A 27,424-nucleotide genomic window follows, 5' to 3' on the forward strand; every position below is an offset into this window, starting at 1 on the left:
AATATTCCTTCAATGGACTGCTCATACATGTGCACGATGGGCTGAAACAAGAAAGAGGGAAGCACTGTGAGTTTGTTTGGGTATTTTACTCCTTGATACCAAACAAGCATGCGCTCAGCAAACATTTGCTGTCCAACAGCTCTAGAAATGTCTTTCAAGTCCATTCATAATGAAATGCTGATAAGGAATAACAGTTCCATCTGAAGGGCAGTAAGGAACAGAGACCAGGCAGAGCAAGAGCTGAAACCACCAGTCACCTCCTGCAAGATCAATGTCTGGCTTCCCTGGCAGTCAGGAAACACCGTTTCCATTGCTGACTTTGCTGACTTTTATTTAATATGGTTAAGAAAGTCTGTTTCTGCAGTGTGCTCCCTTCATTCAAAATCACTTTCCTTTAGTTGCTATTGTAGCAGCGAAGCTTGGCCTGCAAAGGCACAGGCTGTCTCTGCATGTGAAAGAGTTGAGCAAAAAGTGTCATTAGTTAAGAAAAAACAGTTAGAAATAAAAGTTCCCAATCCTAGAGAAATTCCCAGTTCAGTTCTAGAGAAGGAGGAATATTTGTCATTCACCCAAATGAAATCAGACTCATTTTTCTGAAGGAAAAAAAAAAAAAAAAAAAAAAAAAACAAACCAAAAAAAAACAGAACAACTTTGACCAAAATGCAACCCTTGCAAGGTGCAGTTGTTGCTTGGCTTCCAGTTCAGAACAGTCAGGTAACTTGGGCTGGCTCCAGGCTGGATCCTCCTGCCAAGATCGAGCTTTTGCTTGGCAAAGCACTTGACCATCATCACTTGGGCTCCTGGAAAGACATCCTACTACTTATTACACACAACATTTGAACACAGAAAAAGGTTCAGGCCTTCAGGCACAGGAGCTTTTCTGAAGGACTAAAGCAGAGACCACAAACTTCAAACTAAGCCCAGCTAATGGACCAGCTCTGCAAGGTTGCTTTGATTCTGGCCAGGATTTGATTCTGGCACAAGGAAAGCACCCACACATGGAGCTCGTGCAAGATAGAGAAGACTCTTCATCTGTTTTCAGCCAACTTCAAGGTAGGCGTCTTCATTCCACCTGAGAATAGAAATGCTCTGGAGTTGTCCACAAATTCTGCTTCTTGGCTCCAGACTTTGCAAACTGCAGAGGAACACAGCTTGACTTGCCCTTTTTTTTTTTTTTTTTTTTTTTTTTTTTTTTGTTTGGATGGGATTTTTTTGACACTCCTTTTTAAACACACTTCAAGGAAGATGCCACATTCCTGTTCCTTTCTGCACACTGACACTCCCTAACTGGGCCCTGCCAGGAAGTCTGTCAGTGCAGGCAATACAAGGCTCTCTGTTGGGGTTGAGGGATTCTTAAAGACCTGAACAAGAAGGTTGGCTTTACAAACAGCTTTGCTCAGGTGCTGGGAGAAGAGGTAAAAGCTGGCACAGAAGGACAAGAGATACATCGGAGCTTCACGTGTGCTGTATTTTTAAGGCAGCTCACAGTTAATTTGGAAAGATGCCTTAAAGAGACTGGGGTGACACAGGAGAGTGAAGGTTCTGCTTTGGGGAAGAGAGGACAGAGCCGTTCAGTGTCTCTGTGAAGGCAAAGCGACTCCCTGCACAGTTATCCCCTGTGGGTTAAGTCACTCTGCACTGGATCTGCTTAGCTATTCAGGCTGGAAGCCTCAAGTTTTCCGTGCCACCAGGAAAAGAAGCCATCAATACGGAATTCCCAGCCGCAGGTGACACATGCCTTAGACATCGAATGAGCCAAAGTCCTGGCCTGGAAGAAATGGCTTTCCTAAGGGATGTCCAGGGAGGTCACAGGAAAAATCCTATTTGGTGTGTGGCTGTTCACTATAACTGAGGCCAAACACTTTAATTCAAATGGAATTCAAAGCAGGAGGAGGGAAGAACAGCAGAGTTTCTTCTGCTCCAGACCTCTTCAATGTCAGGTTCCCTGCAGGGCAGGAGTGTCCTCACAGCTCTTCTTTCACCCAAAACAGGAGGGAGGGATGAGCTTTCAGCCAAAGGCCCCCCTGGTCAGCCTTCCCAAGATCCTTTGTCTGCCTGAATCTCTCTCCTCCATGCAGCACAGCTCACTTGGGATGCTTCCCAAGAGCCAAGCAGCCCAGCCCTGTTGCCCAATCACCTCTCCCATGCTGAACATCCAGCACACCGACCACAGATCCAGGGCTGCAGCCTCACTGTTTCTTCCTCCTCCCCCCTCTCCAGGCTTCAGCACTGGAGGACCGTTTTATCAAAGACAGGTTCATCTTTGAGAGCAAGCAGTATAAGAAAATATGGCATTGACAGGACTGAAAGAAGCAGAAAATGAAAGAAGGAATTTTCCAGTTACAGAGCCAGTACTCAAAACACCCATGAAGAGAAATCAGGGGCCCACCGCCCAGAGGCACCTACTGCAGAGAAGGATCATTCAGCATATGCACTCAAAGTTTCACCTCTCAGCTGCAGAATGGATTAATCCTGGAGTGGAAACTCCAGAAGGGCTAGACAGTGATGCCAAAGGAGAAGGGGGAACACTGCCCGGTTAGGCACCAGATGTCCAGGAAGGATTTATGAATGACAAAGTATGGAAACGAAGCAGAGGGCAAGAAATGCCTGATGCTGCTGCAGAGGTCTCAAGGGGACACCTGCACAGTGACAGTATTTAAGGTCTCCTGTCCTGACTGCCCTCAGACAGCAGACAGTGTGAGGCAAGGGGCTGTGGGAGCAGCCTCTGCTTTTGATTTGCATTCACCTCGGGTGCCGGTGCTCTTGGAAGTGCAGAGACTGAGGAGCTGTGGCAGTCCCTGGTGCTCTCTGACTCCGAGCTGCTGGGCTGTGCTGGTGCCATCCTCTTGTGCTCGGACTGGAGAGCCCTGCAAGGCCACAGGGAGACAAAATTAGGAAGCAGCAGGGGGAAAGGTTACTTACTTATTCCACTGACATGGCAGCACTCAAAACTAAAACTGAGCCCTCTGTTTGGGCACTGAGAGCAGAGGGGAGAAAGCCAGAGGAATACATTGCTGTGCTCCGAAAATAAAGCTCCGTATGAAAAAAACCCTCTGGGAATAATAAAACCTTTAACTCACACCCAGCCAGGCAAGAATGTAAACAGGATCTCACTGCTACATTGTGAAGCTGCATTCAACCAAATAATGTTAAAAAAAAAAAAAAAAAACCAAAACAGCCCAGTGCCTTTCTGAAAGCCTGAACCCCCAAAAGATACATTTCCAATAAAGGGTTACAAATTTCAGGATGGATTCTTGGTCAATACAAAACCATGTGATCTACAGACACACTGGGGCCAAGGAGGAGAAAAGAAGGGAACACCTGGGGAAATATAAGTCTGGTTCATAGGTAAACTCCAGCATGCCTGGATTATTCATTTCTAATGGGAGCTTTCCTGAAAACCCCACAAATATGAAACCAATTTTCAACAGGAACCCTGAATAGCATCAAACCAAAGCGTGCAGCTTCAAGGGAAACCAGGAACCTCTTCCCCTCTCCCCCTCAAATGAAAAGTAGTTTGTTTGGTCTAGAGGGTGGTTTGGGAACACAAGTGTACCTTGGAGGAGCAAGTGAAGAAGATGGCTTTTCCACAACCTGTTTTGTTCACAAAAACAAAGAGGAGAGGGGGAAGCAAGGTTAGCTCAGGGAACTCAGCACAGTGCAACAAGCTGATTTAAAGGCATGTCTGTGTGCCTGGTGTAGGCACCACCTAAAACTGACTTGGTCAGCAGCACTCTCAGCACTCCCACTTGTGTCTAACACTCTCAGATAATGCTTTTGCTGACAATCGAGATAAAATGGGGTTTGTGCTTCCACAGAGATGACATGCTTCAAGTCTTCGTGAAAAACATCACACTGGAGATGACAACTGTAACAAAAGTGTGAGTCCCTGAAGCATTTTCCATTCATCTGTCTCCTCTGGCTCAAATATGTTACAGCTCTACAAATACAGAGCCTACTGAAAAGAGTGGAAAAGAGGAAAGAGAAGTTTGCTGCCACATTGGCCCACTCAGACACACTCCCAGGCACAATGGCATCTCAGTAACAGCCCGTGCTGGAAGCATGGGACAGGTTTCCCTTTGTTTCCCAAATGGAAAATTGGAAGCCCAGACAGGAGGCAGCAGGTCCAGAGCCTTTGGACAAGGGGAGCTCAGGAAAGGCAACCCCCAGCTTGAGGGAGGAGCAGCTCTGGCTGCCTGGCATGAGTTGTCAGTCCGGCTCTTGAACTGCTCTAGACAAGAGTTACGAGTTACGCTCACAGACTGAGAGGAAGGCTGATCTTACAACTCCAGCTTTTATCCCTACTTCTCTTCAGCCCACCCCAAAACACACTTTCAGGGAGGGCAACATCTGCTGAGTGAACAGGAGCTGAGCAATGCATTTTTTCCCCAGCCATTTCCTTAAGGCATGCAAAACATAAGAAAACACAGAGATCGATTATGGAAGAGCACCAACCTTCCAAGCTTTTTCCGTGGATGTCACATCAATGGGCTTCTTTTTCTGAAACAGGAACAAGGGAGGCAGAAGGAGTTGGTTGGGGTTTTTTACTAATTGACATGCACACAGCAGCATGTGGTGACCACCAACTCTAGAAAGTCATGCAATACCATTAATAATAAAATGCTACTAAGGATCAAAAGGCCTATCTGAAGGGGAATTGATAATGGAGGCCAAGTGGAAAACCAGTTGAAATTCCCAAAGTCATCTCTTCTGCCTCTGAGAAAAATGTCTGTGTTCCCTTTGGAACCTGGCAGTCTGGAAATTTTCTTTCCATTCTTAAGCTACTACTACTACTACTGCTATTTATCCTTACTGTTATTATTGTTATGTAAATATGCCTGTGCAGTCTTCTCCCTTTATGGAATTACACCATGAAGCAGCTAAGCTTTGTCTTCAAAGGCACAGGCTACCTCTGCATTTAAAAAGTTGTGCAAAAAGCTTCCTTACTTCAAAAAAAAAAAAAAAAAAAACCAGTCAGAAATAATAGTTACCAATTCCTCTAAGGCAGTTCTAGAGTAAGAGGAATATTTCTCATTCACCCAAATAAAATGAGACTCCTTATGCTTCTGAGGGCAACAGCAGTCTGGACAAGACACAACAACGATTGCACTCACCTTGACAGGCTCAGGAAGGATTTTGGACTGTGGAGCTTTGGCTTCTGACCTCTGATTGGAGTGACCTTTATCACTGTCATCACGGCTCGGCTCAGGGTTAGGTGGGAGGCCCAGTGATTCTCGTGAGGATTCTTTCCTTATGTCCTCATATGGGTTGGTCTTACTGGAGGCTGGCCTATGACTCTGGGTCTGTGACTTGATTTTGGGCTTTTTTGGAATCCATATGGGAATCAGAGAGGACTCATGGCTCAGGAGCATCTTGGAGTCCACATTGCCCAGCAGGTTCTTAATGCGCCTGGACAGCTCATCTTCTTTATCGGTCTGCAGCACAAGAACAGAGCGGGAGAAATGTCAGAAACACCCCAAGCAAGAGAGCCAGCTCAGCAGGAGACATTGCCCGGCATCTTCATGGAATCGCCATGCATCCCCACAAGGGAAATTAGGCAAACTCGGTGCAGCAGATGGGAAGATGCTGTGTTTGCAGGGATCGGGCTCAAGTCGGCTGCAGCCCATGCAGAAGACACAGCTCCCCTCTCCCACCCCAAGCCTCCTTCCTCCTCTCCTTCCAGCCTGCACCCCACTCCCATTACCTTGTAGGGCTTGGCAAAGAGGGGAGTCTTCGCCAAGAATGGATCTTTCTCCTCTGGAGCCACCTGTCTCCTCCGCCTCTCTTGCTCCAGAAGGCAGAGCAGGTTTCTGTTGTTGCTCCAGCTTTCAGACAGAGACACAGAAAAGAGAGTTAACACTTGAACCCCTGGCTTTACTCCATGCAGAAACTGAGGCTTTCTCACAACGGCACATGTCCAGCAGCAAAGCAATGTCAAAATCCTCAGGAAGCTGACAGTGGACAGATTGGTTCTGTCCAGCATGTGCTGTGCCCCAGAGCAATGAGACACACAGGGGACAGCACACATCCTTCTCAGGGATTGCTACTCCTGATACAAGCCATCAAGAAGGTTGGGAAGGGAAAGACCCTCCTCCATTTCCTTGTGAAACAAACGCAGAAGCACTCACTGGGGCGATCAGCACATGAGCTGGCTAATCTACTTGCAGTGATTAATGGGAGAAACTGCCAGTCCAGTTCTCCTGCAGACCTCTCACCCCAGTCTCCCCCCTTGCGAGTCAAACAGAATCCTCTATTCATATTCTATTAATAGCCACTTGATAAACAACCTTGGAAATTCACTCTCTACTTCAAACAGGCATTTGGAAAGCTGCTTCCCTGGAAAATCATGTAGCTGCATTTAAAGCCATCCCATCAGTGTAATTAGACAGAAGATCTCAGACATTCAGAAAACACCAGGTCAAATCCCCCTGCTCCTCCTCTTCCACATATGCATGTACTCAATCCCACCTGCCCCACAACAAAACACCAATAAAGTGTCCCATCACGGGAAACCAGAACCTTTAAAGTGTCCCTGGCCTTTGAAAGACTACTGCAAAATGAGGGAAACTCGGGCTCTGATGTTTATGGACGTCAGGGAAGGAAAAGCATGCAGGCACAGTGGATGCAGGTATGTATTTCTACTCTACTGCACAGTCTTCTCTATGCATACAATTGCTAAATTCTTCTTTGCAAATCCAACTTCCCAAGTGTCCCAGGTTGCAAGGGGAGAGCCTGGTCTGCCCCAGCAGTGACACTTGCTCCAATACCACAGCAATAATCAGCTCCTGAAAGTTTAATCATTCCTAGAGCAGAGGCACAGCTGCCTCATCTCATACCGAAGGGCTGTTATTTACAAAAAAATCAGGTTTTTTCACTGGATGGCATTCCTAATTCAGAGTAGATGAGTCTGCTGTCTATTGAAATGCCCAGACTTTTTAGATAAGCCTGTAGATCCCCCAGTCTCCCCAGCCCTGGAGACACCTTTGCTGCCCGTGTCTGGCCTGGCCATTGAAGGTGTTTGTCAAGATGCTCTTCAAAGCCTTTGCAAACCTGATCGCTGCCGTCACTCATAACCCTGCACAGCTCCCTTAAAGTCAGGGAATTTTGGAAGCTTTGGGAACTGCACCTCCAGGCTTTAACACCAACATGCCCAGCACCTAGGAGCCTTGGTGCAGGGGGACTCTACACTCCCAGCCCCTCCATCTCCAGGGGGAAAACAGGTCAGCACTGGAGAGTTAAAAATAGTCCTGTATGTGCTGCAGCTGCTCTACACTTGATGTGTCACCAGGAAAACCCCAACAACCTGGCTGTTCAAAGAGGCAGATGAAACTGAATGTCTGCCATGAAACATCACCTCAGTCCTCATCATCTTCAAACAAGTTCCACAAGAAGCAAAACTCGCACAAATCGCCCCCACCCCAAAAAACCACAACTCGCGCTTTGCTCCAGACTGAAGCTGGAAACTACTCCTAGGCCAAAAGCATCCCAAACTGCAGAAGGGTGTGCCCTGGCTCCAGTAGTAAGAGATTGGCTTCAGAATGTTCAGCAGAGAATCTGCCCTGACCCCAGCCATCGTCCAAGCCTGGGTCTGTAACAGAAGCTCTGAAAATACCAATGGGCTCTGAAGCCGCTCTCACTGACAGGACAATCCTTACTTCATTTGTCCCACTCTGGAATTCTGATTCTTGCATTGGAGGGGGAATTCTTTTTCTAAACCATCACAACATTCATCACAGCACCTGGGAAGCCAAGATTACATCACATTAATTCCTACCTATTGACACGGTTCTGGTTGTCTGTCGGTTCCATTATGAAGCCTCAGCTTGAGTCAGCTTCTCTGGAAGAGAACAAACAGATATTCACCATCTGCATGAGTTCATGCCTAAAGCAGAGGTCAGGATCTCCAGGGACTTGCTACACCCAGAACCTGGAGTGCCTGACTGGGAGTCATTGCAGTGCTCCTAAACATAAACCATCCAAACATGGGGATTACACGTCGCTGAGAAGAGGAGATCCAAGAGATCCGTTTTCCCCTTCCCTCAGGAGTGATGCTGCTTTCCAAGTCAGCTCTTAGCTCCGGATTTGGCCAAGAGCACGACAAACCAGGCCACTGCTACAGGCTTCAGGAAATTTAGTTCCGTTTTCAGAACAAAAAAGTCGCTGCCTGTCGGCAACAAAATGGGCCCCACATGAATGGCAGCATTTGTGGAAAGAAGAAGGAAAAGAAATGGAGGGCAAAAAAAAAGCCTTGAAAAGACAGTTGTATATGAACAGGTAACCATATTCCCCCAGCAGATGCAAAAAATCTCAAAAATGCAGAAAAAGGACTGAAAACGTTTACATTTCAATTGGTGACGCTCACTTGCAGCATCTCACACTCCAGAGGGAGCAGAATCATTTCTCGCTGGGGAGGAGGCTGCAGGAGCATTCTGTGAAGTCTTGTGAACCACCCCACTTAGGGCAACTGGTATGAAACAGGAGCGGAGACATTTGGGGGAAGAGGTGAAGCAGCTGAGCTCTAGGCAGTAGCTTTAACATCAGGGAAGGGACCAGCAGAGAACCATTCGGCAAGCCACAGAGAGATACAGGCCACTACAGATGGGAATCCTGTCAAACACCCGCCTCCCCATGCTGCTGGGAAGCCTAAGAATGGACACTCACACTAAGCTCCGAGGACACATCTGGAAGCAAACAAACGCTGCATCTTTGCTGCCACCTCACCATCATGAAAATCAAAATGTTGGCTGGAAAGCAAACTGCTTAAAAGAACAAGGTGCTCACTTGAATTTAAAGATAAACGAAGGTGGGAGAAGTAGCAAGTGCCTACAGGGAGAAGTCATTCCAACTTTCTTCCAACTTCTGTTGAATGGACCTGGCACCGGCATAACTTGTGTGGAGAGACATGCACATCCACTTGTGAATAAACAGCATGGCTTGGAGGCCTGCTCTACCACCAGCTTATCCTTAACATGGCCACAAAGCACACGAGTGGCCAGCGGGAAAATCTGGATTTCACGAAACAGTCAAAACATTTTTCAATTCCTTTGACAGGGCCAGGTTTTCAACCACACTGCCGTCCCATGGATTTGAGGTTGCGCAGGTGGCGTTAACCTGACACTATTCGTGCAAGGCAAAAATGCTCTTGCAACCCAGCTGTGCTTCTGGACACAAGCGTTCCTCACTGTGGAGAGGAAAGCAGCTACTCCTGTGACCCTGATGGGAATTCCTACAAGCTTTTGACAGTGCTGTATTTGCCAGGCTCATTTCTGCATCCCCTAGCAGGACACATTTGATTGCTCTTCTCTCTGCCTTCTCCATCCAGCCACAGGCAAAGAGCTGCTCTAATGAAACAAGGAAGCGTGGAAGCTGCTTGGAAACTTAAACCTCATGTACCCATCTCAAGAGCTTGTCCTTCAAATGTTGCTATCACTAAACCTCACATGATATTTTTATGGGCAAAGCTTGGTGTTTTGCATATATTGAGGCATTGGAAGGGATAACTTGACATACAGTCAGAGAACACACGGCATTCACAGAACCACAGCCCCATAAAACCATAGAAGCATAGAATGTTTTAGGGTGGAAGGGGCCTTAGATTTCTCCTAGTTCCACCCCTCTGCCGGAGCCAGGGACACCTTTCACTAGACCAGGTTTCGCAAAGGCCTGTCCAGCCTATCCTTGAGGGATTCAAATATTCTGGTGGCCACTGTTGTTACACACACATGATAAACAAATCTGGATGGACAGAGCCATTGTAATTGCAATGGCCTTGATTCCTAAAACTGGAAACATGGTAAAGCGATAGCTTTGGCTTCACTTTGGGATGTGGGTGTTTCCACACGAGCTTTGCCACCTACCTCTGGAGTCCCTGGCTGCGACAGTTCAACTGTAAGAGAGGCCCTTGGCAGCTGCTCCCACTCCCAATGGGGCAATCCCAGGCCCCAGCTGGAGCACCTGCTTCAGGCACTGCCCAGGAAAAGCCCAGAGTTCCCCCTGCCACACATCTGCTGGCTCTGGCCTCAAGCCTCTCCTTCTCAGTGCTGGCACCTTTTGGCAGCACATGGGGCAGAACCCAGGGGCCTTTGCCATGTCACCCTCCTTTCCTAGGGATTGCCTGGCTCTCCTGCTCCTTAGAGACACTTAGGATTCAAGCTAAATCAGCAGCAAGCCCTCCTGCAACCTTGCCCTCTCCACCTGAAAGTGATTTGCCCCACTGCAGGCTGGAGAATAACAATGCTAAATATTTGCATAAGGAAGGCCTTAAAGGCAATTTCCCTGGTCAGCGACTCCCAGCAAACTGCTGTCAGCTTGCAGAGGCAGGAGCAAGAGGCTGGGTTTGAAACTGCTGCCATTTGGGCCCAGCGCTGGAATGCAGCAGAGACGGCCGTGGCTGGCCTGTTTGCACCCTGGCAGCCAAGCGCAGAATTACCTGGCACAAGCTGGCCTTGGGGGCGAGGAATGGCTCCCCAGTGGCAATAAAGGCGCTGCGAACAGGCTTTCTGGCCAAGCAGTGCTCCCCGAACAGAGCTGCGCTCCCTCCGTGCTGCTGCAGCCCGCGGGGCACTGCCTGAAGACGGTTCTGCCGTTGGCAGAGCCCGAGTGCCAACGGTCTCCAGGTGCGGTGTCCCGGTGCCACGGGGGGTCAGAGGGCACGGAACCCTGCTGGAGGGTCACAGGTCACAGAACCCTGCTGGACGGTCACGGGTCACAGAACCCTGCTGGAGGGTCACAGGTCACAGAACCCTGCTGGAGGGTCACAGGTCACAGAACCCTGCTGGAGGGTCACGGGTCACAGAACCCTGCTGGAGGGTCACAGGTCACAGAACCCTGCTGGAGGGTCACGGGTCACAGAACCCTGCTGGAGGGTCACACGTCACAGAACCCTGCTGGAGGGTCACAGGTCACAGAACCCTGCTGGAGGGTCACAGGTCACAGAACCCTGCTGGAGGGTCACGGGTCACAGAACCCTGCTGGAGGGTCACAGGTCACAGAACCCTGCTGGAGCCTGCCCACACCCCCGCTGCACTGCGGGAACCCAGGCCTGCCTGGCAGCAGCACATGGGCTGTCCCCCAGGCGGGGGCCAGCAGGACCCTGTGCCACTGAGCCCCCGTGCCCTGCCCAGCAGCTGAAAAGGAGCCGCTGAGGGAGCCCTCAGGGATTTGAAGTGAAAAAGGCTCTGGTCAGAGACAGGATGCCTATTGCACGGCCTCTTTCCCACCTAACCCAATGGCTCCATATGAACTTGTACAGTCTTTGGAAATAAAAGCAGAGCTTTCATTTCGCTTCACATTTCTTTTGTTTTACTACAAAATTTTCCACTTCATCCTCTTTAAATGTTCAGTTTGGTTTTAAAGGACATAAAATCCCATGTCTCATTTTCCCTTGCCTAATGCTGGATTTCCAAGCCTTAAGGGAACTCTCTCACTTAAGCACTAAGGTACTTACTTCATACTGCCTCCTGGCCTCGCAGTACTGAAAAGGTCTCCTTGGTGTGCACAGGAGGCTTCTGGCTGTTGCATTCTGTGGGCAGATGAGTGTCCTGAGGAGCTCTGGCCACCTGGCTCTTGCGAGGAGGCTCCCTTGGCTCGCTGTGCTGCTGTGAGGAATTGCTGCTGATGGACCCCTCCTGCTTCTTGCCCTCCTCATATCCATCCCCACTGGCAATTTCCCTGAGACTCTCTCTTGGCATTGTGGTCTCTTCTCTGGCTGCAATCTGGGCCATCTATTTTTTTTTTCCCCTTAACTTTTTTATCCCAGAGGCATTACTGCCATTATTGATGAGCTCCATCACAGCCAGTGGCGGGTACATCTTGGTGTTATTTTTAAATGAACTGCTGCATTTCTACTCAAGAAAAGGAAAGCGACAAATGCTAACAACCAACCGCATAAAGCCAAGTTGTACAATTATGGAAAGCAATATATACATAAATCAGGTTTATTCCATCATAACCTATTTCTTCATTTAATTTTATGAATTCGGGTTGTTTGATGCTCTGATATCAAAAATGTCTTCCCTTTTTCTGCTGCTCCCAGCATTTGAACTCCACTGTGAGAATTTTTGGCATACTTTAGGACCTATCCTAGTGGATCCCTTCAAGCTCAGAATATTCTATGATTTAGGACCAATGTCCCTGTACTCGGCACTGCTGAGGGTGCATCTGGAATCGTGGGCTCGGGTTTGGGATCACACTATGAGGCTGGGGCATGTCCAGAGATGGCACTGGAGCGGGTGCAGGGTCTGGAGCACAGGTGTGACGAGGGGCAGGTGAGGGAGCTGGGCGTGTTCAGCCTGGAGCAAAGGAGGCTCGGGAGGCACCTGCCGGGGGCTGCAGCTGCTGCAAGAGGCTGCTGCTGTTCTCCCTCACAGCCTGAGGGCAGCTGCGGCCCCCCGGGGTCAGAAGGGCTTTGCCAAGAGCTTCCTGCTGCATCCCCTGTGGGAATCCTTAAAATCAGAGGGTTTTGGGAAAGCTGCAAAAGGCAGGCCTCGGGGACAGCAGAGCTGCAATTAGAGCTAAGCAGTAGCCATAAGACCTATCAGCAGAAAAGTTATATAAGAAGTAGAAAAGTAAGGACAAATAGAACAATGGTCTGTGTATTAACACTTGGCTAGAATAACTCCCTAAGCTACAGAAAAGTATATCTAGTGAGACACTAGGAAGTTCTCAGCTTATGAATGGAGCTCTGTGCATTGTATTTTAAGGCTTACCAGCAGGTATTGTATTCGAAATAAGCGAGCATTGTTTTAACCAAAGGTACGTGCGCTTATAGTGGTTGGACAGAACTACTGTCAATATGCTTTGGCTTTGTGCGACTGGTCAAAAAGCTTTCCAGTGGGTTGTTACACTGAGTTCTCAGTCTGCTGTCGAGGACATGAGCTGCTGGCATCTTCCCCTTGTCATGACCATGTAATGAGAGTGATGCTAGATATTAAGCAGCTTGAGACGCGTTCCCCAGCAGTCCCATCCCGTTTGTGATTTGTACATAACCCCCCGGCCAGCAATACGCTGCTGCTTCTTTCTTCACCTTCTATGATCTGCACAGGACTGAAGCTGAGCCAGGCTCTTCAGCTTTGCCGCTTTTCAGCGTCTCTGCTCCACGTATGCCCTGTGACATCTCTCGGGTTTTTTTACATCTTTCCTGGGCTTCTACCTAGTCCTCCTGCAGCCCTCCATGGAAATTCTTGCGCTTCCCTTTAGGCTCTGAGATGCAGAGAACTCGATGGCAGCTGCAGAAGAGAAGGCTAGTAGAGAGAGCAACGGTGAGTTTGATGTGGTTTACCTGGCACAAGCAGAAATGTGCAGCCCGTGGCTGGCTTTTACTTCTACAGCCTATTGCTACGGGAGCAGTTGCTGAAAGACATCAGGAGATTTGTGAGAGTGAAAAATGGGACGGCACGTCTAGCTGAGAAGGGGAGTGCCAAGCAGCAGAGTGTTGTGCATTCTTCCAGAGTGACTTAATTTATGGGACTAAAACAGAAATGGCACGTGGGCACGTGGTACAGCTCAGACGCAGACGTGTAGATCATCTCCACACAACCTTGGACCTTGTGATTAATTAGGCATTGAGAACATGAGCTGTGCACAGGACAGACTTCAGTGCCTCTCAGAAATACTGGAGCAGGTTTTGTGGTCAGGCAGTGCCTGGGCAGGAGTGTCAGAGCATCCCCACTGCCTCCCTCCCTCCACATCCACCACGACGTGCCATACTGTCTCACTTGCCCCTATGTCGAGCAATTTTATTTCTTAAGTACGTTATTAATTTCATAAACTTTGATGTTTGGGAGATAGCTTCTTTTAAACCCCAGCTAAAGCCAAGAGGGGCTAAGAGAGAAGATAACCACTGCTTGTACAGAAAGAAAAATAGGCCACGAGGGATCGTTCTGATACTCTTGTCTGATCTCCTGCCATCTCCCAGCCAGGTCTGAACAGTCTGCAGCAAATAAAATCTAAGAACATCTGACCCTAAAATGACAGGTCTTTGACAAGGGGTCACCGCCTCTGGTATGGGAAGAGCTGGAAGTCACATGGTTCTAGCTCTGAGCAGGATCCTAAAACAGGCATCCCATTTGTAGTTCAATGCATACCCCCGCCCCAACACTCTTGTTCAGGGCTCTGAAGGTGTATCCCTAAGGACTGGCAAGAAAAGTGCAAAGCAGGTTTACAAGGAACAGCCCTGTTCCCAGAACATTGTTAATCTGAGATGGCACCACAGCTAAATACATTTTGTATAGAGCTGGTTTTAGAATCTCTATTGCTGGAAATGTGCTAATGACGACAAAGTATAACAAATAAAAATACAGGATTACTGTGATGACAAACTGCAGTGACCTACCTGCACATAAAACTGTTGTGATTTACCACCTGCCCTGGCAAGGGGACAGTGACGACAAAAGAATATTCCCCCCGCACTCCATGCTGAGGGACAGAGCAGCCACACAGTGGTAGGAGGCCCTACCCCCCACACCTTATTTATTTACGTTCAAAGGAGATTGTGGTCCGTTTGCTTATACTTGCCCAGCTTCAAACTCCATTTAATACTCCTCTTTCCCAACGGAATCTCATTCCTAATAGAGCCTTTCCGGCAGCAAAACTCTTTGGATTTGACATCCTGCTAAAATACTCAGCTAAGAACAGAAAAGTTCAGAAGACAAAGCACACGGTACTTGCATTTTTTAAAATACAAACCGAATACATGCATGCACTTCTACCAGAAGGACTGCAGTCTTCCCTCCTGTTTGAACACCGGCTGGGAAAATTATTTCAACTAGAAACGCCTGCCTGCAGAGGGGGATGCAGCCCTGTGGAAAACCGGGCCTGCCCTGGCAGAGACCTCCAAGCACGGGAGAAGCAGCAGGAGGCAACAATGATCCCAGCCAGGAGGGATACCCTGCCTGTCTCCAGGATCTTGCAGATACGGTGGGATCTGGAGGCAGTTACTGCAGGGTCAGTGTTGGTAAGCCTCATGGGCTTACCACATCAAATGACACCGAGACTTAATTCACAAACAAGTTGTCAGCAGCTGATAAAAATTCAGCCAATTCGCCCGTTCAAGCTTAATTAGAACAAATGACTGGGAAATTCTTAACCCTAAACTGTTCCCACAATCAGATAGGGCTTTCTGTCCTTATTTAGGCTGAAACTGTTCTTGGGACTATTTTCAGCATCACTGCAGTGGAGAGTTTTGCAAACCCAAGTACTCTGTTCCAGATACTTCGCTTACATTGTTTTGCTGGCTGCTTTTGCCACATCTGTATTTGTTTTCTAAAGCTTTGCCTGTTCTCTCCACTGTAACTGCTAGCAAATAACGCACAGCCAGCCAGGAGATGAAACTTGTATTTGTAATTCCTCCCTGGCTCAGTCTGCAAGGCTGGTGTGGCTGCCACTTGGTGGCATTTTAACGCAAGTAGAAGCAGGCAACTGTGCAGCTCTGGCTGTTCCTGAGAGTGGCGGCAGGGCCAATGAGAAACATTTGCTTGACAGGCAAGACTTAACATGGGCCAAGAATTGCTCAGACATTGTCTTCCCCTGCATGCATTTTCCAAGAAAGGAAAAAAATAAATAGGACAGTGCAAATCAACATTCCAAACTGGGAGAAATTGTAAATCCACTCACAGCTCTGTAAAGCCCATGGCCACAGGAACAGCCGGCACAGCGCTGCTGAAGGCACACAGGGCACTGCTATTTCCAGCCCCTTTGGCATTAGGGTAAAAGTCACCCCTCTGCATGTCTGCGGTGCTGATTCACACCCACTGGTTTTGAGCAGAAGGTCAGTTACTGTCCTTAATTAAAGTTTTCATCACTAACAGAAGGTCAAAGCTGGCAGACAAAAGGAACAGGTCAAACAGTCATCTTGTTCATGTCCTAGAATAGCCCCAAGTGAAAACAATGAGCATCTTTCCTAACCCACTGCAGGCCCCTGACCTGGCTCCAGGTTGAAATACCATGGATTTTTAAAAATTTTCTGTTATTTCATAGAATCACAGAATGGCTTGGGTTGAAAGGGACATTAAAGATGGTTGAGTTCCAGTCCTCCTGCTATGGGCAGGGACAACTCCAGGGACAAGGAGTAAATCAGGTTTGATAGGTAAAATGGGGAGAAGGGAACATAGACCTTCCTTCCACCCATTAGGGCAGCTTATCCCTGAGAGGCGCTAAGGCTTTTAATAGAGTGAACATAAAAGGCCAGTCCCTTGAAGATGCAGAAAGACCCAGCCATGATCCTGGTTGTCCTGCAGGGCCAGAAGGCAGAATGACTGCAGGCAGGAGCCCTTTCTACAGAAACTCCTTTGGGAAATGTAGGCATTTTGCTAGTATTTATTTCCTGTTCATTTTCTTGAGCCTCAAACCCGCAAACAGGTGGCTACTGCTCAATCTGTGCAGACATCTTCCTACATCATGAAATGATGTGGAAAAGGGAGATAATTCTTTCTTGTAATCACAATTATTTTGGGATACCATCCTTCTCTCCCCACTCGCACAGGTCTTCAGAGATAGGGAAGGCATGTGACAGCATCAGGGCGAAGGCAGACACACCACTGGATGTGAGGATGGCAGGATGCTGCTGTCACACACCAGGAAATCTTGGTGTAGACAAGGGTGTCAACACACTGGACTAGCATGTTGATAAATCAAGATTCCAGAATCTCTCACTGAGATCAAGCATCCGTGTTTTATTGACTGTCTTATGACCATTATCAATACTTTGCTTTGATATTGCAATACAGTGACTTTTGAGCGGGAAGATGGAGGAATATGACTGTGAAAAGGAACCTGCTCAGCTGTGTTTGAGGCACAATGAAACTTCTTGTGCAAATAAAACTTCTTGCCTAACGGTTTTTGAACTTGCTTCTACTTCTAAATATCTTGTATAAATAACATTGATCCAAAGCCCATCAAAAGGTGGGCTTTGGATCATTGAAGGTGACTGAAAAACTTGAAGGGTTTGGGGTTTTTCCTTTTTTTTTTTTTCACAGAAGTGTGATTTCTCTGAAAAAAACAACTCCTTGAGCCATACTGCGGGAATAATTTTCAGGAAATCTTTGGGTAGAGAAGGGTGTCAACTGAACACACCAGTGCTGCGGATGCTGCCTCCACTGTTAGCCTGGCAAGGGAGAAGTGCTTGCAAACAGCTCATGTTTCCCTTTTGGGTTCCCTTGGCAGGTTTCTAAGTCACTGGGTCCTGAGTCCTCTCCCATAGGAAGGATGCCCTACTTTGGTACCAGATTCTGCTCTTGGACACTCACTGAGACCACCAGTGCTTGTAGGCAAATATCCAAATGCAAAATGTGCCTTATGTTCCACATTCAGCCACTTAATCCCTCCTTTATCAGAAGAGATTCCTCTCCCTGGAAGCTCTCAGACTCACAACAATGTCCAAGCAATCCTAAGGACCCGTTGCAGTTTTCCATCCCCACCAAGCCAAATGCCAAAAAGCAGCCCAAGGAGGAATCCTCCCTGCGAGTCCCACCCCTCCAGCACAGGAGAAAGTCGGAGCTGTTTCCAGCCTCATTTTGGGTGTTATTTTGCCACCCAAACTTGGGTCTGTCAAAGCTGAAACTGAGCAAGACCCTCAGTAACACAGTCTGAGTGCAGATTTCCTTGTCAGCAACAGGTGTGAAAATTGTCCTGTTAGTTACTCCTAGGGGACACACTTACAGACCGTCATGACATGGGCCCATTCAGACAATTCATTGCACTAGGTAATTTCATAGGTAGGTGTCACACTGCGATACGAAATAACTCGCACACGGACGTTAGATGTGAAAGGGGCAAGAAAAGAACTCAAAGAGAGGATTTGGTTTTCTGACTCCACTAGATATAGAATTCCAAAAGTGACAGTGTATTGGAGGATGAAATTGCCACCTCTCCAACCACGCTGGTTAAACTAACAGTTCATCAATTCTTTCTACCCACAAACAAGAATGTAAAACAAGCATTATTTACAAGAAGAGTGTGAGAAAATTCAGTAGAAATATGTAAACATCAGAAGGTATAGAAAACTTTTAGAAGAACTTTAAAACTTTCAAAAGAACAGGGTGACAGTAGGTACCACCCTCCGTCTCTTCTTTTGCAAGGTAGAAAAGCATTACCCTCAAAAAACACAACAGTTTTCCAAAAGTAACCAAGAAAATCTACAACTGTATTTAAAACAAAAGTAATGTGCAGGTGCTTTGCATTGAACAAAAAGAAAATAAATAAAACCAAAGTTTTCTAAGGCTTCAGAAGAACAGAGAACTTGGAACTATTTACATCCTGGAGACCCAGTTAAGGCATTTGGTTCCAGTCTGGGTCACTGTAAATTCTGTCTCCTTCTGTGTATGAGGTCAGGCCAGCTCTTGGTCACGTCACTTGGCTTTCCAGAGCAGAAAACTCTGGAACAAAAGGAGGAAGAGAGAAAACATTTGGTTGGATTCATCCAAGAGGCACACCTGGCAGAACACAATCAATGACTCGAGTGACTTTACTCCAAGAGGACCTGCACAACTTTTTGACTTTCAGCAGCTGCCTCTTTCTGGAGAGGATTTTTACAGCCTCCCAGCCACTCAGCCAGGCACATCGTGCTTATTTTCTATTGCAAGTTTGCCAGCAGACCATGGCAATGCATCCCTTTGCCCAGAGGGGCCCACAAACCTTGGTCTTTTATGGAAAATGACACTGCAAAGGCCCCATGGGATGGCAGGTTACAGCTTTTCAGTATTCCCCACTGCTTGTACCACAGGACAACACAACATTTGTAATGATTAAGCTGTACAATCAAAACCAGCTTATCAGCGTATCAGCAGCTCTAAGAAATCCTTTTGGCCAGTACTGATCAAAGGCCCAGCAAGGAGTCAAAAATTCAAGTGCTGTTCAGCTGTAGCCAAGCTACTTAGCAGGTGCTGCCCTGACAGGGCAGCTCTCCCCCATCCCTCCCTCTCTCTTTGCTCCCAAAAGAAGTGCTCAGGAGGAAGAAGAAGCCGGGCTGGCTACAGGGCCAGCCCTGTCTGGTGTCTTCAGTAACTACAGGCAGGGCTGTAAAACAAACACTTACTGTTCTAACTTCAGGTCTTCTTCTCTTGTCTTGTCTGGTCTTGTCCTTACGTGGCAGAGAAGTCACTGGAAAAGGATTCTTCTCATCCCCTGCAGATCCCTGAAAAACCACAGAGAGAAAGCTGGTCAGAGAGAGATGCCTAAAGCAATTCCAAAGCCAGGCTTTCCTAAATTCCCAGAGAAAACGTTCATTTCTCCCAGGCATAGTCTATGCAACGAGCTCTCCCCCTCTTGCCTTCTTTCCTAGCACTCCCTCCAATAATTGAAATGGAACCTTGGCTTCTCACCTGGCAGCTCACAGTGCGTTGTACCATTAAACTTTTCCCAAGCACAGAAAAATTCAGCAGCAGGTTCCTTGTTCAATGGCTGAGAGTGCAGTGAGGACTGGAAGCAGGAAAATTATCAGGAAAAAGCAAGCAATTAGAAGGCAGCTAATCAGTGTGCACAGTCTGGCCTAACATATAGCCCTGCCCCCGCCCCCCACAAAACATCCTCGACCCCATATCTCCAGCTGTCAGTAAAGAGCCAAATTTTTAAAAACAGCCAGTAAAATCTGATTTTTTTTAACCCATAAATGCAACAATTTTGTCAGCATGCTATTAAACCTGAGGCCCAGGTTGTAGCCACACCCACAGGTTATTTATAAATAAATCAAAATTTCTTTTTATAAACACACTGCAGTTGCCTACAGTCAGAAATGGTCACTTATCGGAGAGGATGTTTCTGAAGTGAATCCCACAGCACACCTGGGTTGCAGGAATCCTCCCACCAGCTCTCCTGGGTACCACTGTTGATGCCCTGGGATTGCTCCTTGTGGTCCTCCTCCACTTTCCTGTGCTTGGCAAACAAAGGATCCTGGCTCATGGCAGGGTTATCCACGGCAGGCAGGTCCAGGTCATCAGTCGCAGTTCTGGGTCTCTTTTGGGTCGTCGTGGTCGAATTTGGTGCACGTTGTGCAGCAGTCATGGCCGGCAGTGCTGGCAGCACCACATTTTTCCTCTCAGTTTGGAACGAATCTTCTGATGCTCTGGACCAGAGAAGCAAATTCATGATCATGATGTACATATAACCTAGGCATTTCTTAAAAGTTCGCCTACATCCTGCCATTCATGCCAATGTCTCAACTAGACATCACTTCCAAAGCTGAGCGGCTACAAATAAGAGGGAGTTTGAATTGGCAGAGACTTTCGCATTCAATAACAGTGGCCCAGCAGATTTCTGATCATCTGAAATCAGGATGACCTGGGAATTCTGGCAGCAAGAAGCAGCCCCAAATAGCTCTCAACCCTGTTTCACCACTGCTCATTTCCATCCTTTTTAGCCAGCTTCGCAAAGTTTCCAAGAACACACCAAGCAGTGAATCCCAGCTCATGGACTGCAGCATCAGAAGAGCAGGAAATGAAGTTAAACCCAGGGAGAAGGCTCAGGTGTGAGCTAGAATTAAAGCTCTTCCATTCCTACTGCGATTGGAACATCCCTTCCCCCAGCCAGTCATCAGCCCCGACACCTCTGTGCTTTCAAAGGATGTCAGAAGGGAAGGGCTCCCTACCCTTACTCACCTACACCTTCAGAGTGGCTTTCTGCACTGGTTGCTTCTGTGGGAATTGTCAAAATCAGAGAGTTTTAGGAAAGCTACAAAAAGCAGACCTCAGAGACAACAAAACTACAATTAGAGCTAAGCAATAGCCATAAGATTTATCAACAGAAAAATTATATAAGAAGTAGAAAAACAAGGACAAATAGAACAATAGTCTGTATATTAACACTTGCCTAGAATACCGCCCTAAGCTACAGAAAAGTACATCTAGCAAGATATTAAGAAGGTCTAAGCTTAATAATAGAGCTTTGTGCATTGTGTTTTAAAGCTTACAAACAAGTATTACATTCAAAATAAGAAAACCCTCTTTCAACAAAAAATGCATGTACTGCTAGTAGTTAGATACAACTACTATCAATATGCTTTTGTTTTGTGTGATTAGTCAAAAAACTTTTGAAGTAAGTTGTAACATTAAGTTCTTTGTGTGCTACCAAAAATGTAGACTACTACTGTCTTCCCATTGTCATAACCATGTCGTAAGACTAATGCTAAAAAAGAAACTTAACACGCGTTCCACAGCAATCCCATCCCATTCATAATTTATACATAAACCCCCAACCAACAATAGCTTCCAGCATGTAAAGGCCAATCTGCAGCAGCTGTAGCTGCAGAATGCACATCACGTTAGAAGCAAACTCTTGAGTGTCTGGACAGGAGATACAGGAGTTCTTCATCTTTCCCTTTTGAAGAGAGACTTAGATTTACACATCTTTCTGACATCCCATCACTGCATACTCACTTCAGTTTATTGGAGCCTTTGTTTGCTGAAAGCGGAAATTATTTTGTTGGGATTTTTTTGTCTCATTCCTTTTTCTTCCTGGGAGTATCCCCCTTGTCTTCCCTCTAGCAGCAAGAATAAAAACAGGGAAAAAAAATCACTCAGGTCTTGGAAGTTCACCTAAAGTACAGACCACTACAGCTCAGTTTGATAGATTCTGGCTGAAAACAGAAAAAAACAACACACTGGAACTCCCTTTAGAGGAGAAGCATCACGGCTCTACTGCCAGCCTATGAAGGGGAAACTCCACACGAGTTTTTCAAACACTACCTTGGTCATTGTCCAAACCCACTTCCTCTAGCCCCTCTCACCTTCTTTTTGGGGGACTCCTCAGGACTCCTCATGGCTTTCCTCTTCACGTCTGCCTCCCTTGCAGGCGAGAACAACTTCTTCTCCCCAGGAGGCAAGGGCACCTTCCCTTTGTGCAAATCCCCAGGCCTGTGGCCACTGGGCATGAAGGCATCATACTCCTGAGCATGTCTCAGGAGACTGGGCTCCAAAAAGCCTTTGGTGTTGACCTGGTGGGAGCCCTTTCTCTTCTCAGAGGCCTTGTGAAGTGCCGGCTTCAGGCCTTTTTTGTCGGTGGCTTTTGGCTTCACTGTTTTCTTGACTTTGGGCTGGTCCTTGCAAGACTGGCCTGTGACCTGCAAAAGACCAGCCTCACTCTCTACCTTCCAGACTCTCTTGGATTCGTCATGTACCTGGGACATACTTGGCCTTTTGATACCCAGAGTATTCTTGGGCAAGGCCTCCTTGGTGTGCACAGGAGGCTTCAGAAAGCTGGGCTTGGATGTAACATCAGATTCGTGGGCAGGCTTGGCCACTTGGCCACAACTCTGGTCAGGAACCTTGGGCACGTGGGCAGAGCTCTTGTCAGGCTCCTCGTGCTTCCTGTTCTCAGAGGGTTTTTGCACTCCCAGCTTCAGGCCTTTTCGGAAAGCGGGTTTTGGTTTCTCTGCTTCTTGGACTTACAGCTTGTCTTTGGAGGACTGGTCTCTGACCTCCAACGGACCAGGCTCGCTCTCCAGCTTCAGGACTTTCTTGGATTTGTCATGCTCCAGGGGCTCGCTGGGCCTTTTGATACCCACAATCTTCCTGGGCAAGGCCTCCTTGGTGTGCCCAAGAGGCTTTAGAGAGCTGGGTGTGCTCATACCATGAGATTCCTGAGGAGCCTTTGTCACTTGGCCAGAGGTCTTATGAAAATGCTCGGTCATTTGGCCAGAGGTCTTGTGAGTGTCCTCGGCCACTTGGGAAAAGGTCTTGTGGAAATCCATGGCCACTTGGCCACAGCTCTTGTAAGAAGGCTCCCTTGCCTTGGAGTGGTGCTGGCAGGAATTGCTGCTGATGCCCCGCTCCTGCTTCACACCCTCCTCACGTCCATGCCCATGGGCAATTTCCATGGGACCCTCTCTTTGTACTGCTCTTCGCTTTATCTGGGTCATTAGGTTGTCAAGGTGCCACTTTTTAGAAGCTGATGGCTCAGGCTGCCAACAAAAGAGAAAAGAAGGATTCAAGACTGATGCCTTTTTGGCTCTTTCTGTCCTAGCACAGCTCCCCAGAGCCCAGAGACTCTTGCCCAGAAGTCTGGCCTTTGGCCTGTGAAGAACTGACTCTAAACTAACAGGCCACAGGCACTAACTTGCTCCTTGAGCATGGTATGATGGAACCCCACACAAGGTGCTGTTTCTGCTTGGTTTCTAACTCTCAACACTGTTTATGGTCAAAGAACTTAGGCTGGCCTCCAGGCAGGCTCCTTCTGCCAAGACTGAAGTTCTGCTCAGCAGAGAGATCTCTTGTAATTTACCAGAAGCCCTGGCCAAAATGGGCAGGGTTACCTTTGCCTGCAATGGAAATTCGGAAGTCTCTGTTCTAGCAGGTGTCCGAAAAGGTGGCAGGAGAGGTGACAGGGGGCTGCTCATTTCCTGGAAAGAGAAGGAGAGAAGAAGCTCACAGGAGTTTTGCTGATGGACACAGAGGCAGTTTCACGCTTCCCAGAGTCAGAGGGATCCACCTCCCCATGGATTGGTACCGGCTTTCCCATGGAGATCTGGTATTGAAGAGCACCCACCTCCAATATTCCTTCAATGGGCTGCTCATACATGTGCACGATGGGCTGAAACAAGAAAGAGGGAAGCACTGTGAGTTTGTTTGGGTATTTTACTCCTTGATACCAAACAAGCATGCGCTCAGCAAACATTTGCTGTCCAACAGCTCTAGAAATGTCTTTCAAGTCCATTCATAATGAAATGCTAATAAGGAATAACAGTTCCATCTGAAGGGCAGTAAGGAACAGAGACCAGGCAGAGCAAGAGCTGAAACCACCAGTCACCTCCTGCAAGATCAATGTCTGGCTTCCCTGGCAGTCAGGAAACACCGTTTCCATTGCTGACTTTGCTGACTTTTATTTAATATGGTTAAGAAAGTCTGTTTCTGCAGTGTGCTCCCTTCATTGAAAATCACTTTCCTTTAGTTGCTATTGTAGCAGCGAAGCTTGGCCTGCAAAGGCACAGGCTGTCTCTGCATGTGAAAGAGTTGAGCAAAAAGTGTCATTAGTTAAGAAAAAACAGTTAGAAATAAAAGTTCCCAATCCTAGAGAAATTCCCAGTTCAGTTCTAGAGAAGGAGGAATATTTGTCATTCACCCAAATGAAATCAGACTCATTTTTCTGAAGGAAAAAAAACAAAACAAAACAAAACAAAACAAAAAAAAACCAAAAAAAACCCCAGAACAACTTTGACCAAAATGCAACCCTTGCAAGGTGCAGTTGTTGCTTGGCTTCCAGTTCAGAACAGTCAGGTAACTTGGGCTGGCTCCAGGCTGGATCCTCCTGCCAAGATCGAGCTTTTGCTTGGCAAAGCACTTGACCATCATCACTTGGGCTCCTGGAAAGACATCCTACTACTTATTACACACAACATTTGAACACAGAAAAAGGTTCAGGCCTTCAGGCACAGGAGCTTTTCTGAAGGACTAAAGCAGAGACCACAAACTTCAAACTAAGCCCAGCTAATGGACCAGCTCTGCAAGGTTGCTTTGATTCTGGCCAGGATTTGATTCTGGCACAAGGAAAGCACCCACACATGGAGCTCGTGCAAGATAGAGAAGACTCTTCATCTGTTTTCAGCCAACTTCAAGGTAGGCGTCTTCATTCCACCTGAGAATAGAAATGCTCTGGAGTTGTCCACAAATTCTGCTTCTTGGCTCCAGACTTTGCAAACTGCAGAGGAACACAGCTTGACTTGCCCTTTTTTTTTCACCTTCTATGATCTGCACAGGACTGAAGCTGAGCCAGGCTCTTCAGCTTTGCCGCTTTTCAGCGTCTCTGCTCCACGTATGCCCTGTGACATCTCTCGGGTTTTTTTACGTCTCTCCTGGGCTTCTACCTAGTCCTCCTGCAGCCCTCCATGGAAATTCTTGCGCTTCCCTTTAGGCTCTGAGATGCAGAGAACTCGATGGCAGCTGCAGAAGAGAAGGCTAGTAGAGAGAGCAACGGTGAGTTTGATGTGGTTTACCTGGCACAAGCAGAAATGTGCAGCCCGTGGCTGGCTTTTACTTCTACAGCCTATTGCTACGGGAGCAGTTGCTGAAAGACATCAGGAGATTTGTGAGAGTGAAAAATGAGACGGCACGTCTAGCTGAGAAGGGGAGTGCCAAGCAGCAGAGTGTTGTGCATTCTTCCAGAGTGACTTAATTTATGGGACTAAAACAGAAATGGCACGTGGGCACGTGGTACAGCTCAGACGCAGACGTGTAGATCATCTCCACACAACCTTGGACCTTGTGATTAATTAGGCATTGAGAACATGAGCTGTGCACAGGACAGACTTCAGTGCCTCTCAGAAATACTGGAGCAGGTTTTGTGGTCAGGCATTGCCTGGGCAGGAGTGTCAGAGCATCCCCACTGCCTCCCTCCCTCCCTCCCTCCACATCCACCACGACGTGCCATACTGTCTCACTTGCCCCTATGTCGAGCAATTTTATTTCTTAAGTACGTTATTAATTTCATAAACTTTGATGTTTGGGAGATAGCTTCTTTTAAACCCCAGCTAAAGCCAAGAGGGGCTAAGAGAGAAGATAACCACTGCTTGTACAGAAAGAAAAATAGGCCACGAGGGATCGTTCTGATACTCTTGTCTGATCTCCTGCCATCTCCCAGCCAGGTCTGAACAGTCTGCAGCAAATAAAATCTAAGAACATCTGACCCTAAAATGACAGGTCTTTGACAAGGGGTCACCGCCTCTGGTATGGATGTCCCAGGAATGGAAGTCATTACCAGACAAACAGGCTCTGTATATTAATATTTAAAAAAAAAAAAAAAGTAGGCTTGAAAGGCCAATATTCAATATGCATGAAATTCATAGATTCAAGTTTTTACATTCTTTTAAGAAGTTAATCCCAGCTCCCACTGAAGGGCTAGAAGAAGGCAAGAACACTAGAGACCAAGGTCAAACTTCTCTGAGCAACATGTTCCAGAGCCTCACGACCCTCACAGTGAAGAATTTATTCCTAATATCTAATTTAAAACTTTCCTTTGTCAGTTTAAAGTTATTCCTCCTTGTTCTATCACAGCATGTCCCTGTGATAAGTCCTTTTCCAGCTCTTCTGTAGCCCCTTTAGGTACTGGAATGTGTTCTAAGTTCTCCCTGGATCCTTCTCTTTTCCAGGCTGAACAGCTCCAGCTCTCTCATCCTACCTTCATAGCAGAGGTTCTCCATCCCTCTGATCACCTTCATGACCCTGCCAGTGTGTCCACATCCTTCTTCTGCTGAGGACCCCAGAGCTGGATGCAGCACTGCAGATGGGATCTCACCAGAGCAGGGCAGAACTCCCTTCCTCAACCTGCTGCCCACACTGCTTTGGAGGCAGCTAGGATAATTTTTGCAGATTACTTTTCATTTTAGACCAAACCAAATATAGAAACCCCACACTCCTCTTCAAAAAGTTATTTGCTAAATCATATTGGGTGGCCAACCGGACACTCTGATAGATTGCTCCAGCCCTGACCCCGGGATGTGTTTGTGGTAGAAATTGCAGATAATTCAATGATTCTTTGTGCTGGCTCAGCTCAAGGCTTCTTTGGAGCTCAGAGTTCAGTGCTATGAAATTGGTATCCCAATAAACCAACACTGTTACAGAACTAGTGTCCATTTGCTTTAGGCTGGAACCAACGTGTTCATTAACCCCAGTGCCTCGTGATGGACTGGGACTGGTTCACCTCAGAGGAGAGGTCACTGCTTTGTCAGCTTTGCTCCTTACATCCTCTCATTAAATTTCCATCTAAGTCCCACAAACTTGGCTTGCTAAGAAGCAAAGATTTTTTTTTTTTTCAATTAGCTTAATGTTTGCCAAAGTCCAGGGGCCCTCAGTTTGAGAAGGACATTGAGATGCTCGAGAGCACCCAGAGGAGGGCAATGAGGCTGGTGAGGGGCTTGGAACACAAGTCCTCTGAGGAATGACTGAGGGAGCTGGGGGTGTTTAGCTTGGAGAAAAGGAGACTCAGAGGCAACCATATCACCCTCTACTGCTTTTTCCTGGTTCAGGGCAAATTTGGGAGTGAACCCCCAAAGGGGTTCCTCTAGGAAGCAGATTCAATAGGCCTCTCCCCTAACCGGTTCGGGAAAAAATACCTCCTTAGAGAAAAGTGGAAAAAACTGTTTATTAAACAAGAAGACCTAAACAGTATTAAACAATAATATTGCTGCTCCAAAAGAGAGATATACTCAGAAAGTCCCCTCCCTGGGCTGCAGCTTGGCTCACTCAGTCTCTGATCAGTCCCTCCAGCGCTGGAAATGCCACAGCCCAGGCCTGGCCTGGTGGCCACAGGTGAGAGCTGCCTCTGCTCTTCTGGGTGTTCAGTCCAGAGCAGGTTTGAACAGTTCCAAAGAAATGGGAAAAAAAACACAGTCCAGGGAACTTCTCTGCCTCAGTTAGCTGAAAACTAACTAAAAGCAAAGGAGAGCTCTGTCCCGCTGTCTGTCCGTCCGCAGACAGCACAGTCCAGGAGGGGGATTGTGGAGGAG

The 27,424-nt window shown here is 47.4% G+C and overlaps 2 protein-coding genes and 1 long non-coding RNA gene across 3 annotated transcripts; 1 reads left to right on the top strand and 2 right to left on the bottom strand.

The window, feature by feature from the left end:
- Positions 1-635: 635 nt before the first annotated feature.
- On the top strand, positions 636-24,455 carry LOC137472757 (uncharacterized). Its single transcript, XR_010998394.1, has 2 exons — positions 636-709; positions 24,187-24,455. It is a non-coding gene; the product is annotated as an uncharacterized lncRNA (long non-coding RNA).
- LOC137473310 (AF4/FMR2 family member 4-like) lies at positions 2,190-8,165 on the bottom strand. Its single transcript, XM_068189192.1, has 6 exons — positions 7,775-8,165; positions 5,705-5,825; positions 5,115-5,435; positions 3,557-3,594; positions 2,747-2,867; positions 2,190-2,261 (listed from the first exon to the last, which is right to left on the bottom strand). Exons 1-6 carry the CDS (start codon positions 7,807-7,809, stop codon positions 2,190-2,192), a joined length of 708 nt encoding a protein of 235 aa, XP_068045293.1. The 5' UTR covers positions 7,810-8,165.
- LOC137472755 (AF4/FMR2 family member 1-like) lies at positions 19,911-22,846 on the bottom strand. Its single transcript, XM_068188125.1, has 5 exons — positions 22,695-22,846; positions 22,406-22,661; positions 21,716-22,048; positions 21,366-21,469; positions 19,911-20,056 (listed from the first exon to the last, which is right to left on the bottom strand). Exons 1-4 carry the CDS (start codon positions 22,844-22,846, stop codon positions 21,428-21,430), a joined length of 783 nt encoding a protein of 260 aa, XP_068044226.1. The 3' UTR covers positions 19,911-20,056; positions 21,366-21,427.
- Positions 24,456-27,424: the final 2,969 nt, after the last annotated feature.

This window comes from Anomalospiza imberbis, chromosome 4, assembly GCF_031753505.1.
Source record: "Anomalospiza imberbis isolate Cuckoo-Finch-1a 21T00152 chromosome 4, ASM3175350v1, whole genome shotgun sequence".
NCBI classification, from domain to species: Eukaryota; Metazoa; Chordata; class Aves; order Passeriformes; family Viduidae; genus Anomalospiza; species Anomalospiza imberbis.

Excerpts from the sequence above, each read along its gene's own strand:
- LOC137472755 (XM_068188125.1), bottom strand. The coding sequence starts at position 22,846 with ATGACCCAGATAAAGCGAAGAGCAGTACAAAGAGAGGGTCCCATGGAA. Across the intron at positions 22,662-22,694 it reads AGGGAGCCTTCTTACAAGAG|CTTTTCCCAAGTGGCCGAGG; the intron begins CTGTGGCCAAGT and ends TTTCCACAAGAC. Across the intron at positions 22,049-22,405 it reads GCGAGCCTGGTCCGTTGGAG|GTCACAGGCCAGTCTTGCAA; the intron begins GTCAGAGACCAG and ends GGTCTTTTGCAG.
- LOC137473310 (XM_068189192.1), bottom strand. The coding sequence starts at position 7,809 with ATGGAACCGACAGACAACCAGAACCGTGTCAATAG. Across the intron at positions 5,436-5,704 it reads TCTTTGCCAAGCCCTACAAG|ACCGATAAAGAAGATGAGCT; the intron begins GTAATGGGAGTG and ends CTTGTGCTGCAG. Across the intron at positions 2,868-3,556 it reads TCTTCACTTGCTCCTCCAAG|GGCTCTCCAGTCCGAGCACA; the intron begins GTACACTTGTGT and ends GTGGCCTTGCAG.